Raw genomic sequence first — 13,117 nt, forward strand, 5'->3', positions numbered from 1 at the left:
AAGGTTTTCCATGTGACGAGGAGAGCGAGAGCTTCCCACGCACGCTAGGACTCACACCAGCACCTTTTTTTAAATGAAAGCTGTGTTTCTTAACACCAAATGTCAGCTGGAGCTGGGAGAAAAACATTATTGGGCGAGTTTTAGTTCGTGCGAGGTGGCACTGCCGCAGCCGGGCACTTTGGTGGAAGCCGTCTGCTACTGACTGTAATAGGAGAGGAATCAGGACTGATTGTTGTAATCGTTTCTTAAAAGGGAGACTTACAGCTTATTGAAAAAACGGATATGAAAAGCACAAGCTTGCTCTTTTCTTGCCAAGAACTGTACAGATTATGTCACTGATTTATTTAAATCTGGTTTCCATTATGTAGTTTTTCTGCTTTCTCCCCTTGCACCCCATCTGGTTCTCAGGCACTCAGACAGGGCTGGGCGGAAAACCCTGCATGGGAAAGCTCAAAGCCATATAAGAAGATGTAATTTAGGTGAAAAAAAATACATAATTTAGGGTAATAGAGGTTCTTAACATATATTTGTATAATATTGATACACAGTTGTCAGTTATTGATATGAGGAGCCCTTCAGATGATTAGTTTGGCAGGGCTTCTATTTTTAATGAAATTATGCAATCGTGGATTTTTCAAGAGTTCCTCCTGATTGCACACCGGGAGGCAGGAGATTACACCCTGAATGTAGCTGTGCAAACGCTGCAGGTATTTTCCTGTTCCCAGATTCCTGACAGACAGACAGACAGGGTCCTGCCTTGTTTATAGGGCAACTGCTTTAGTTTAATGCTCTTTAAACACTGTTAAACTCCTTCCAGTTTAACACTTTCCAATATAAAGGGCTGATTTTAGGATATGATTGATTCCAGCATGGAGAGCAGCCAGTACCGGGCTCAGAAATCAAACCTGAAAGAAAAAAAAATTGTTGGAAACTGAGCATCTTCACTGTGTGCGGGGCTAAGCCTCATATTTATGTGTGGCACCATCACGTACTTGGGATTATTTTTATTCTGCTCTGCCAAACGGCTGAATTCTGTCCTACCCACCTCCTGGAAGTCCTGTTTTGTCTCCATTTCACTTAATTCTGGGCTTTTCCCTGGGAGATCCTGTGTTAAAATCACTTGCGGTTGCATGTGGTCTGCAAATAGCCCCTTCTTGCTCGCAAAACTGGACAGGCTCCTAGGGAAAATGTTTTACCCACTAGTGAGACGGCCAGGAAATGTCTTCAGGATAAAAAATAAGGTGTAAACCGCAGCAAAATACAGCGTTTTAAAACAAAACATTTGACCGCTGTTGGTGTACTCTGCAAACTCCCACCCGCGAAACGCTGCTATGGCGCAGTGTGCTTGTGAGCATAAAAGCCGGAAAAACTGCTGCCAAGTTCAGGCGGGCTGTAAATCGCTTAAATAATTTTATTATATATGGTCCGTGGGACGCGTAATCGGAGGTTTGCTAGAAAGCATGCCCAAAAATGAGCCCGGCTCTTTGGATTACCCCTATTCGCATGTATTAGAAAACTGAGGAAGCTTATTAAAACTTATTTACGAAGCTGGTTTGAGCTCTGTAAATTAATATCGGTTATAAATCAGGGTGGGGCTCGGGGGGGCTGTGGGTGTCCTCAGGGATAGCCAGGCCGGGGGGGATAGCAGCTCCCAACAGCTTTGGGGGTGGCGAGTGAGGGCTGGGGACCTGGTTTGGGGGCAGAGCGGGGCTGGGATCGGCACCCAATCCGCACAGTCCCTGGGGACCACAACTCCCAGCATGCACCGCCTAGTTCCCGCCGTGCCGCCAACCGCGCCTCTCCCGCGCAGGCGCAGAGCGGCGTCGGCGCAGGCAGGAGGAGGAGGCGGCGGCGGCGGCCATGGCGCTGAACAGGAACCACTCGGAGGGCGGCGGCGTCATCGTTAACAACAGCGAGAAGTGAGGTGCCATCCCCCTCCTCCCGGCCGCTGTCGCCGGGGGATAGCGGGGAGCTGCCACCCCCCGCTTGTTTTGCCCGCAGGGGAGCGGTTGTGAGGGGAGGGCGATGTGGCTCCGCGGCGCCCAGGGGCTTGGGGCGGGGGTGGGAGGGCGGTGGATTAACCTTCTCGGTGCCGGCGTGGCTGGGCTCGACCTCCCTTCTTGTCCCCGCGGGGGTAGGGGCTGTAGGTATCCCCTGTCTCTGGGTCTCCTCGGGGGGAGCTCTGCTGGGCCTCTGGGCCTCAGCCGCAGGCCTGCCCCCTCCCACCCCCAAACCGCTCCCCTCCGCAGCCTGCCTGCCCCCCTGCCTGCTGCCGCCTCTTACTGCTGTCCCCAGCGTCTCCCCCGAGTGGCAGAGCTCAGCCCTCAGCCAGGTGAATCTGTCCTGGACCCAAGCCTCATCCATCTCTCGCAAGCCGGTGCTGCTGGAGAGCTGGGTTGCTGCACCTGCAGTGTGCAGCCCGCTTGGGAAGCGACGGGTCGCCTGCCCGGTTTGGTTCGCTGGGTTCCTTGTGTGCACCCCCCCTCCATGTGTTAGAGAAGCAGCAGCAGTGTTGGAAAAAGGTGCTGAGATATAACCATGGAAACAGCCTCCACAGAGCTGCCTCTGTCTGCGCGGCAGTGGGCTCACCCTCTGTGTCTGCCAGCGTGCTCCGGGTCTGACATGGCAGCCACCTGCTTCTGGGACAAAGGAGTAGTTCATTCTTCGGGGTTTCTTTCCATGAGGCGGGTTAAACATTGGTATAGGAATTCTGCGCCTGACTTCCATTTGGGATGTGACCCTTCTTGGAAAGATTTAATAAGATCAACTCTGGGGCTTAAATTTGCATTCACTGAAACAAACAACTGTGGCAGCTTAACGTGTTTGTGTTCCCAGTTGTCAGGCTGCCTTGGGTCAGGGGTTACCTCTCACGTGGCAGCCCAGGCTGCTTGTGGCGGTTGATTCCTGTGCCCTCTGGAGCTTTTGCTGGAGTGGCAGGTACTTGCTGGCAGGAGGGAAGGCGAGTGACTGAGCATGGTAACACGTAAGCAGCCAAAGATAAGGGTGGTGGAGGTTTCTCCAGCTTTAGGGATTAGAGTTCCTAATGTGGATGCTGTTATGTTAATACAAGTTACCCGCTGCATCCGTGTGAGGATATTTCACTGGTTTTAATCAGGTCAGTTTCTAATTGAGAATTAAGGAGTCAGTACAGACAAAACGGGTTAATGAAGTCGAGTGACAAGAGAGGGGAGTTCCTCTTGGTCACATTGTTGTGACAGAGACCCTTAAGCTCTGCGTAGACCTTCAACAGCTGTGTTGTGTAAGGCAGCCTGAGCAGTTCCTGCTTCAGCAGTCCTTCCTCTATTGTGTTACTTGTGGTGAACCAAATTAGGGAACTGATCCAGAAGACATGCAGCACAACTTAAAAATATATATATATATATCTTGAGATCTTGATCAGTTCAGTCGACTAGACTCACTGCCTGGCTACACAGACAGCAGTAGCTGTGCCAGCACGCTGAGGAGGGAACACAAGGTTGAGAACAAGCAGCCAGTGCTACTTCAGTTGCTACTGCCAACAACTTTAAAAAAAAAAAAAAAAAAAAAAGTAAACCAGACCGATTTTGTCTGCTGAGCACTGACCTGAGGTTAAAGGCAGTTTTGGTGTATTGCACTTCTGCCTTGAGCTGTGACACTGTGACACCGTGCCTCTCCTCTCGTCTTGTTTGCAGCGTTTTGATGACCTATGATCATGTAGAAATTACCTTCAGTGATATCGAACCTATGCCAGATGCCTTCAAAGGGACCAAGAAAGGGAGTGTTTTCTTGACTCCCTACCGAGTAAGTAGTAAAAGGCTTTATCTTGTGTAAGGAGATAAGGGCTCTTTGCGATTCTGTATTTAAATGTCCTTGATGCCTGAAAGTCGGGATAATCTACTACCCCTTGAAGGATGGCTCATCCTCTCCCTCCAGGGAGCATTATGAATTCGTTGCATATCCTGTCTATTTGTCAAAAGATAATAAATCTAATTAGTTCCTATACAGACAGCTGCTTAGTCCATCAGGCATCTTCGAGACTGGAAATTAGCAGTGGTCTGGAGATGCTGAGTGCAAGAGCACAGCTAGTAAATCATAGCTGTGTGGAGCAGCGAGTTCTCTGGAAGCTGGGAGGAGTATTATCGGAGCGAGGGCAGCCTTCCTGGAAGGCCTTATTGCCTGGGGGCTTCAGTTTACCCTTGCAGCTGTTCTGTGTAGCTTTGCAGAACTGATGAGGAGCTTCAGATGTGGGAGGGAGTTTGTCCATCGAAAAATCTCTTCAGATAGTGAACTGGGGCTGTGTTCCCTGTTTGGTTTAGATATTCTTTGTAATGTTATTTTCTTTTTAGGTCATCTTTGTATCGAAGGGGAAGGATGCTATGCAGTCTTTCGTGATGCCCTTTTATTTGTTGAAAGATTGCGAGATTAAGCAGCCTGTCTTTGGAGCAAATTATATCAAGGGTACAGTGAAAGCAGAGGCAGGAGGTATGTACAGTACGGATATTTGTTCTGTGTCTTAGTTCAACTACGCAATTCGTAGCGAAGTAAGTATCCAGTGTCCCCGAAGCGGGGTGCTGACCAAGTGGCTTTTTACAGTACTGCTGAAATGTGTGTGTGTCTTTGAAACTGGCAGCTAAAAATATTCCCCTTATCTGCTCCCTGTACAGTGACAATGAACAGATGTGTTCTGCAGCAGGTCTCATTCCTGCCCTCTGTGCAGAATACTGAGTTCAATCAGCCAGGTGATCTCACTGAGTAAACATCAGAGCAGAGTCAGCAAGAGTTTTACTGGGTTGTTTTGCTTTGGTCGGTTGGGGTTACCTGTTAATTCTGCATCCAGGTCCTCCTGTGCTGAAGACCCCTGGTCCTTTCTGGATCTGTTTGGGTTTTCAAGTGCAGATCTCCAGAGTGCTGTTCTACATCATCAGTTTCTTGTGTGGTTTGAGGAGAGACATGCTATTGCTGTAGTGTGTCTCAGCAGTAAAAACGATGCTGGGAAGAGAGCGGACTGTCTTGAAATCGGGACAGTTTCGTATTATGTTCAGTGAGAAGATTGTGGTAGACTTTTTCAAGAATAATTTTTTTTAACCTCTGTTTTATGCTTCCCCTTTTTACCAAAGGCACGTAGTTCAGTAAACTCTCTTATCCCCAGCTCGATTTAGTCTTGTTAGTTGCGGCACTGGAATCACAGTGCAGAGCTTAGGAGACTTCAGTCTGTAATCCTGAAATCAGCATTGTAGCTTCTGTGTGGAGCACGGTGGGACCATCCAGCGTGAGAGGAAGCCTAAGCAGTAGTGACAAACTCTATAAACTGTGTGAAAGACAAACGGCTTTAGCTAAACCTTTGAGAATTTTCCCCAGAGGCCATCTCTTTTAATGGGGACGTTGCTTTAACAGCCATGAGAATCTGGTTTAGCTCAAAAGGCTCTTTAATCTACATGTCCCTGTTTCACCAGTGAAACAGCTTCTGCTTCGATGCATTGTTGGGACTCTGCGCTGTGCATGCTTTTCTTTTTTAGTCTGTAATATGAGATGTCGCTAATTATTTTTTTTATTGTTATTGTTGTTATTGTCCTGACTGAAGTATCTTCTCTGGACTCTAATGGATTTATGTGGACCATGTTTTTCATTAAGCTCTTTGCTTCATTGGGCACTCAGACTCCCAAACTAATTTAGAGCTGACAGTTAGGTATGCTTGCAAAGGCTTTTTAGCAAACAGGATTAATTAAATCCCTGTCTTCTGCACTAATCTTATACAAAGCTAGAGCAAATCCAGCGCTCCTGATAGCCTGGGCTATCGACAGCTGGTGTGGAAACAGGCACTACTTTAGTAAGCTTTTGAATGTCTCCCTCATGGATTCTTCTTCTGGTGTCTCTTGACCTGAAAATACCGCCCAATGTGAATTTTTCTGATAGTAGATATTTATTATTAAATAATAAATAATAATTCTGCCACATTATCTACATTTGTTTTTTCTTGTCTATTTGGGATAAGCTCTTTAGAGAATTGTATACAGGGCATCTCTAGATAAAGCATGGAAGCCAGATAGCATCAAAACGGCTTCTCCTTCCTTCCAAATTCTGTGTTTCCTCCCTGCAGGTGGCTGGGAGGGATCCGCTACGTTCAAGATGACCTTTTCAGCTGGGGGTGCTATCGAGTTTGGGCAGCGCATGCTGCAGGTGGCATCGCAAGGTATGGGAGCATGGCAGCATCTGTGGTTTCAGGAGGCCTTGCCTTCATCTCGCAGCGAGGGCAGTTTGAGGTTGCGTCGGGTTGGATTCCAATCCATGTGAGTTCCAGGCTGTATTTGGAACTTGCTGGCTTTAAAAAATACTGTTCACATCCAGCGAGCAACAGATTTGTTGGGATGGAGCCTGTTTGTTTTTCAGATAAGGACTGTTTAAGTTTGTTGGAGTTCTTGGCCTCCATTTCGTGCAGGCTTGATGTTTTGATGAGGTCAACTTATCCTTACTTTTCCAGTGTCCAGAGGTGAAATACCCAATGGAGCTTATGGCTATTCCTACATGCCAAACGGAGCCTATGCTTTCGCGCCAGCTGCAGCTAGTGGGGGCTATCCCTACCCACCACCTCCTCCTGGTGAGTCTGGGAATTGAGGATGAGGATTGTTCTAGTTAGCAACAGTACAAATAGCTAAAAAGGGCAAGAAACACAAATTTTATGTAGTCTTTTAGATTGGATCTGATGCCTTTTGCAGTTTTTGTTTCTGAGCTTTATTATATTTGCCTATGGCTTGTCTTGGGCCTAACTCCCGCTTTTCCTGGGTTATTTCCTTTCCTGTCAGAGTTTTACCCTGGCCCTCCTGCGGTGGATGGAGACATGGGGTACATGCAGCTTCCGCCCCCGCCCTACCCAGGGCCCATGGAACCCCCTGTCAGCGGTCCAGACCTGCCTGCCACTCCCGCAGGTAAGAAGCATGTTCAGGTGAATTAGCTCACAACCGTTTTGTTACACATGGAACAGACGTTGTTTCTTCTCTGTTATCTCTTGTGGAACTTAGAGTCAATGTAGGCGCTCCACTTAGGAGCTCAAATTGGTTAGGAGAGGGCTTAGCGAGCTCCCCTAATCTCCAGCCTTGTATATCCAGCTGAGTCTGGAGGCCAGCCTGGTTCTCTCCAGTTAGAGGATATTTTGATGCTGGATGTATTCTTCTTGTGGCAGAAAAAAACAGTGTGTGATTCTCCTGTCGTGGTAACCTTGCTCTGTCAGATGAATAAAAAGAATTTGATGGTGAAATGTTGGTGAAATGTGTTTCTAGTCCATTTTAGTTAGCAAATTTGGCTTTGCTGGTGTTTGCTCCTCCTTCCCCCATTTCACTCTAATCTGGTTATTCTTGCTTAAACAATATAGAACAGAGGAATAGATAATGGAAAGGAGCTGGGAAAAGTCAGTCGTGTTCTTACTCATTTGGGATTTATCAATATTATTTTGAACATTGTCTTAAAAAGTTTGCATGGGATGGGGGGGACGGACGACATGACACGACTGAAAAAACCCAAACAAACAGAATCCCAGAAATGAGCTTTTGTGGTTGGACACGACCGTAGATCTCTCACAGATAAATTCTACCCAGACAAGTATCTTTAATGACTCTATTTGGTATGAATAAACAACCAATCATCTTTGAACTATTATTTAGAAGGTGACACTGATCCAATTGGTTGTACAAGAGTTTTGTCTTCTGCAGAAATAGAGGATCTGGATTATCTTCATCAATTACCATCTTTGAAGTCTGAATCCCCTGAGCTGCTATAAACTGGCGCTGATTTTTGTTTTGTCTTGTATTTTTACTCCCAAGAAGGATGGTTTGTAGACTGCCTTTTTAAGGGGTGTCGTCTGTATTTGGGCAAAACAGCTGTTAGCATTTATTTGTTGGCTGACAGGCACGTCCCAGGTGACATTCCCAAATTAAATCTTGGTCTGTTTGACTTCAGACTTGACAATCCTGTGGCAACGGGAAGAGATAATGCTCAATTGTCGTCTTTGTTGTCACTATCTTACAACTGAAGCGTGGGTCGAATAGTGCTCTATTAGTAACACTTGATGGCCAGGAATATGTGAAGTTTTTATTTGATTGTAAAAGCTCTCTGTGTGTCACCAACTCCGTAACTTCTCTTTCTGTGACAGCTGAAGCAAAGGCTGCCGAAGCCGCTGCCAGTGCTTACTACAGCCCCGTCAGCCCACACAACGTCTATATGCCCGCGGTACGTTCCTGAATCGCTCTGCCTTTGCAGTGTGAGCACGGGTGTGTTGTCTGCATTTCTGTCAAGGAAACCGGTGCCTGCTGAATGGAGTTTCAACAAAGACTTCCTGTTCGTAAGAGAGTCAGGATCATGTGCAAATAGAAAAGATTTAAAAGTACTGTACTGTGTTGGCAGTTCTTTTTCTTGGTGACACAGTGAAGTTTGTCTGGATTTATTTTGGGTTTTTTTTTGGCGTTGCTGGGTTTTTTTTGTTTCGTTTTGTTTTTTTCCTCCTTTCCTTAGCCATGAATTGATATTCATTTATCATCTTTATTTCAGGACCAGCCACCCCCTCCTCCATACTTCCCACCGGAGGACAAGAAAAACCAATAAGCTAACACAGAACTTCTCCACAACTCATTGCTTTCTCACTTCGCATTTTGGCAGAATCTTGGGGCATGGTCCGTAGCATGGAGGAGTAGAGCCTTCCCCTGAGGCGCGCAGCTTTCATGGACTCTGGTGGTAGATATGTGTGGGGCAGAGGGAGGGCTGTCCGCAGCCTGGGTTACCTCTGGAGCTGCGAGGGTTTGCTGTCCTAGCGCAGTATTCCCTTCTCCCTGTGCACGGCACCACTACAACCGCAGATTCTCTTCATCTGTGATTTTCCCTTACGTCTGTTTCTTTTGATACTTAAAGTATACTTCTTTAGTGTAAGTACCTGCTCCAAACTGATAATTAATTGCTCATAACATGGGAACAAGGCTCCTGGGGCTGCGGGGGATGTCTGCAGTTTACCGTAGTGTGCAGCCAGGAGCGTCTCTGGACTCACAGGTCACCTCCAGCTTTTCCCTCTGCTACTGAGAAAGGGCTTCAAAGGGAACCGTTGGGATCTCAGAGGAAATAGACATCTCTTATGTTTTTCAGATATCTATTAAACTTTCTTGTTTGTTTGTTTGTTTTTTCTTAGCTAAGTCATTCCTGACAATCATAGCAAGTAATCTGGTAGCCCTCCAGATTTCCCTGCTGTGCACTGTGTATGGTGATGCCGACAGCTTCCGTTCTTACAAGCCCTACTCCTCTTTGCAGGGTTGGTTAGTAGCATCTAGCTAGTTACCGCTCACGTGGAACACTAACTTTGTGGTACCTTTTTTTCCAGTTAGATATGTGGGCTTGGGATCACTAAGTCCTGAACAGTCTCGTTAAAGTCTGTAATGCACTTTTTTTTTTTTCCTTCTCTGCTGTAACACAAGTTACACTTCTTGGCCAGTGAGGCATCTTACTGCTATGATTTAACTGGTGAGTTGATGGCTAATGGGGAGAAAATAGTTGCTTTGCTTCTGCCCTGGAAGCACTTGAGAGAATATGCAGAAGGTTGGAATAAGCTGTTAGGTATAGCCGAGCGCTCATTTGAACGTTGATTAATGTTCCTGGATCCGCTGTGAGTTTTCTTCCTGGTAACTTGAAGGTGGGCTCCTTGGACTGAGTGTTTTCTTCCTGCAGCGTTGATTGATTGATCTCATTAGCCGTCACCATAGTACACAGAACCTCTGCAGGACTGGTCAGTAACTGGGCTGTAAAACTTTGCGTTGTACAAACCAGACTTCGCTGGCTTCTGGCAAGCATCTGTGAGAGAGAAGATCCTTCCCAGCCTGTGTGGAGGAGGATGGTGTGCTAGGGAGCTGCTGAGACCTGCTGCATGCAGCCTGCTCGGAGAGAAAAGAGGCACACCTCTTGTTTTCTTTTTGTTTGAGTCTGCCTGATTAATTAAATTGCTACTGTCTGTGCACTGACTTTTCTAGAATTGCTACTGCAGTGATGTAAAGAAATTGTTATTTAAAAAAAAATATTTATTTTGAAAATGTTTGATTAATATATTAATGTGAAATAACTTTTGAATGCAGATTTGTTTTGCCAAGACTGTGAAGTAAAGAGAAATCAGCTCAAAACTTTTGGTGTTTGTACGTTTGTGCATGAGTGGGCAAACTAAATGATGACTTAGTAAATTTGGATGGGGAGAGGTAGAATGAAACAGCAGCACAGTCACTTGGATTTTTGGCTCTTTGTTGGTGACAATAGTAGCTCAATTTCTCTTGACTGACGTAGCAACGTGAACGTAAGATGTTGGAATCTTCTAACAAACAGCCATTTCCCAATTCCTGTTTTGAGCCGGTGAGGCGGCTGCTTAACACTTTGCCCAGATGTGTTACCCAGATGTTTTTTCCAGATCGACTGTCCTTGTAAAAGTTGTAAACTTTGCTAGAAGAAGTAGTCAAGGGACATTGTTGCTTCTAAAATCTGTCTCCAGTTAGAAGCAATCCATAATTGGATTGCTCCCTGGACTTGTGCAAAGCTTTTGACACTGTCCCACATGCCATCCTTCTCTCTAAACTAGAGAGGCATGGGTTCGATGGATGGACCACTCGGTGGATGAGGAGTTGGCTGGATGGCCGCACTCAGAGAGTGGTGGTCAACGGCTCGATGTCCAAGTGGAGACCGGTCACCAGTGGCGTCCCTCAGGGGTCCGTGCTGGGCCCGGCCCTGTTCAACATCTTTGTCGGCAACATGGACAGTGGGATAGAGTGCACCCTCAGCAAGTTCGCCGATGACACCAAGTTGTGTGGTGCCGTCGACACGCTGGAGGGGAGGGATGGCATCCAGAGGGACCTGGGCAGGCTGGAGAGGTGGGCCCGTGCCAGCCTCATGGAGCTCAACCAGGCCAAGTGCAAGGTCCTGCACCTGGGTCGTGGCAATCCCAGGCACAAATACAGTCTGGGGAATGGATAAGAGCAGCCCTGAGGGGGAGGACTTGGGGGTGATGGTGGACGAGAAGCTCAACATGAGCAGGCAATGCGCCCCTGCAGCCCAGAAAGCCAACAGCATCCTGGGCTGCATCCCCAGCAGCGTGGCAGCAGTCGAGGGAGGGGATCCTGCCCCTCTGCTCCGCTCTGGTGAGACCCCCCTGCAGCGCTGCATCCAGCTCTGGAGCCCCCAACATCAGGAGGACGTGGAGCTGTTGGAGAGGGTCCAGAGGAGGCCACGCAGATGCTGAGAGGGCTGGAGCAGCTCTGCTGTGAGGCCAGGCTGAGAGAGCTGGGGCTGTTCAGCCTGGAGAAGAGGAGGCTCCGGGAAGACCTGAGAGTGGCTCCCAGTGCCTAAAGGGGGCTGCAGGAAAGGTGGGGAGAGACTCTTCAGCAGGGCCTGGTGTGACAGGACGAGGGACAATGGTTTTAAAATAGAGGGAGGGAGATTCAGACTGGACATAAGGAAGAAATTTGTTACCCTGAGGGTGGTGGAGCACTGTCCCAGGGTGCCCAGAGAGGCGGTGGATGCCCCATCCCTGGAAACATTCCAGGCCAGGTTGGCCGGGGCTGTGAGCAACCTGATCTGGTTGGAGATGTCCCTGCTCCTGGCAGGGGGATTGGACTGGGTGGGCTTTGAAGGCCCCTTCCCACCCTAAGGATTCTATGATTTTATCTTGGTTTTGTTTTTTTTTTGTTTGAATAGTTTTGGGGTTTGTTTTGAGATGCCTGGGTAGTTCTGCTCGGTTAGGTCTGAACTCTCCAAGGTGGTGTTGTCCACTTGGTAGCTCTTCTCCCTGGAAAAGTGGGGAGTTGTTACTCGGGCAGCATGAAGAGCTCCTCCTGCGTGGGCTGCAGCAGCAGAGCCAGAGCTGTTACTCCTGTCAGAGCAGAATTAGGAGTGTGGGTAGAGTTGGGCGGGGCGGGAGAGGAGGCATTCCATGTGTTCCACGCAGGACCTGCTGCTGTGGTTACTGGGAGCAGGTGGGTCCCTCTGGTTTGCACTGGCCTGTGTCAATCAGAAATTATTCAGAAGCTGCTCGACAGGCAACATCCGTTCTTCTGCGCTGTGACTAGATGCTTTGGTTCTTTTGAAGCTCACTGACCAACTGGGGTGGACATTTTCCAGGTTCTGCTTCCCTTCTACACCATACTTCACTCTCATGTCCTCCCACGTGGCAGTTTTACTGCGTTTTAAGGCTGGCTGATCCACTTGGGTTTGTTTTCTGTAGCAAGAGGTGGGTGGAGAAGGAAAGCATTAAGAGAGAAAATGTTACAGCCCAGTAGGAACCTAATAAATCCTGGTTTGTGAATTGAATTACTTCAGATCGAGGTTTCCTGAGTCACATCAGTCCAGCTCTAAGATGCTGCAGAAACCGCTGTGTACTCTGTTCTGATTTAAAATTATTCCCTCCAATTACAGACAGATAATCCTAGAAAACATAGATTGCAGGAAGTTTCCAGGTCTCTTGCCCAGCACCGTTCACTGCGCAGCTCTCATGCCAACAACAGCACAAACCCACAAGTTGGGTTTTTTTTTAAACATCTTTCCTCAACTAAGTGTGTGTGAGAGAAGAAACATTTAGATCACCTGCTCTGATGAGAACTTGGCTCCATGGTTCAGCTGTCTCTTCCACCAGTGTGGACAAGCAGTGAGATCTGCAGCGAGACCATGAGTTTTGCTCCCTGGAAAAAGGAAAATACGTTAAGCAGATGAGTCAGGCTGGAATAAATGAAATATTCCTCTCCTCGACATGGGTATTGGTGGGCTAGATCAGCAGCTATTGAGCTGTGAGCTTTCACAACGGTTTGCTGGTGAATGTTCCTCTTCCTCCAGGCTGGAGCTTGGTGTGGTCTGTGGGGAGGTGAGCAACAGCAAGTCAAAATGAAGAGATTGATTGTGGCCTCCTTGGTGCGTTTGGAGCACGCTGATGAGAAGTGAGGCTCGTTTTGGGAATGCTGAAGCTGTGGGGCTGAAGGGCTGGGCAGGTCACACAGCCAGCAGGACTCACGCAGGCAGTAGGCTGAGCGGAGGAGCATCACCGTCCAGGAAGGTGCCAATTTTGGCCGCATAGATGCTGGTGAAAATCCCTGCCTCACTCCTTAAAACCTGGAAACTCAGATTTGGCTTAGATACTCAG

At 47.8% G+C, this 13,117-nt stretch overlaps 1 protein-coding gene across 2 annotated transcripts; it reads left to right on the plus strand.

Moving 5' to 3' along the window:
• The first annotated feature begins 1,799 nt into the window (after nucleotides 1-1,799).
• On the plus strand, nucleotides 1,800-10,124 carry WBP2 (WW domain binding protein 2). 2 transcript variants are annotated; one of them, XM_086762324.1, is made up of 8 exons: nucleotides 1,800-1,919; nucleotides 3,672-3,780; nucleotides 4,326-4,461; nucleotides 6,077-6,169; nucleotides 6,458-6,574; nucleotides 6,780-6,902; nucleotides 8,123-8,199; nucleotides 8,518-10,124. In XM_086762324.1, exons 1-8 carry the CDS (start codon nucleotides 1,861-1,863, stop codon nucleotides 8,569-8,571), a joined length of 768 nt encoding a protein of 255 aa, XP_086618450.1. In that variant the 5' UTR covers nucleotides 1,800-1,860; the 3' UTR covers nucleotides 8,572-10,124. The 2 variants fall into 2 exon arrangements, with proteins under 2 accessions (XP_086618450.1, XP_086618451.1); XM_086762325.1 differs by having other exon boundaries at nucleotides 1,842-1,924.
• The last annotated feature ends 2,993 nt before the right edge of the window (nucleotides 10,125-13,117 follow it).

Source organism: Chlamydotis macqueenii, chromosome 18, assembly GCF_036417535.1.
Source record: "Chlamydotis macqueenii isolate bChlMac1 chromosome 18, bChlMac1.mat, whole genome shotgun sequence".
NCBI classification, from domain to species: domain Eukaryota; kingdom Metazoa; phylum Chordata; class Aves; order Otidiformes; family Otididae; genus Chlamydotis; species Chlamydotis macqueenii.

Excerpts from the sequence above, each read along its gene's own strand:
- WBP2 (XM_086762324.1), top strand. The coding sequence starts at position 1,861 with ATGGCGCTGAACAGGAACCACTCGGAGGGCGGCGGCGTCATCGTTAAC. Across the intron at positions 1,920-3,671 it reads ATCGTTAACAACAGCGAGAA|CGTTTTGATGACCTATGATC; the intron begins GTGAGGTGCCAT and ends TCTTGTTTGCAG. Across the intron at positions 6,575-6,779 it reads CTACCCACCACCTCCTCCTG|AGTTTTACCCTGGCCCTCCT; the intron begins GTGAGTCTGGGA and ends CTTTCCTGTCAG.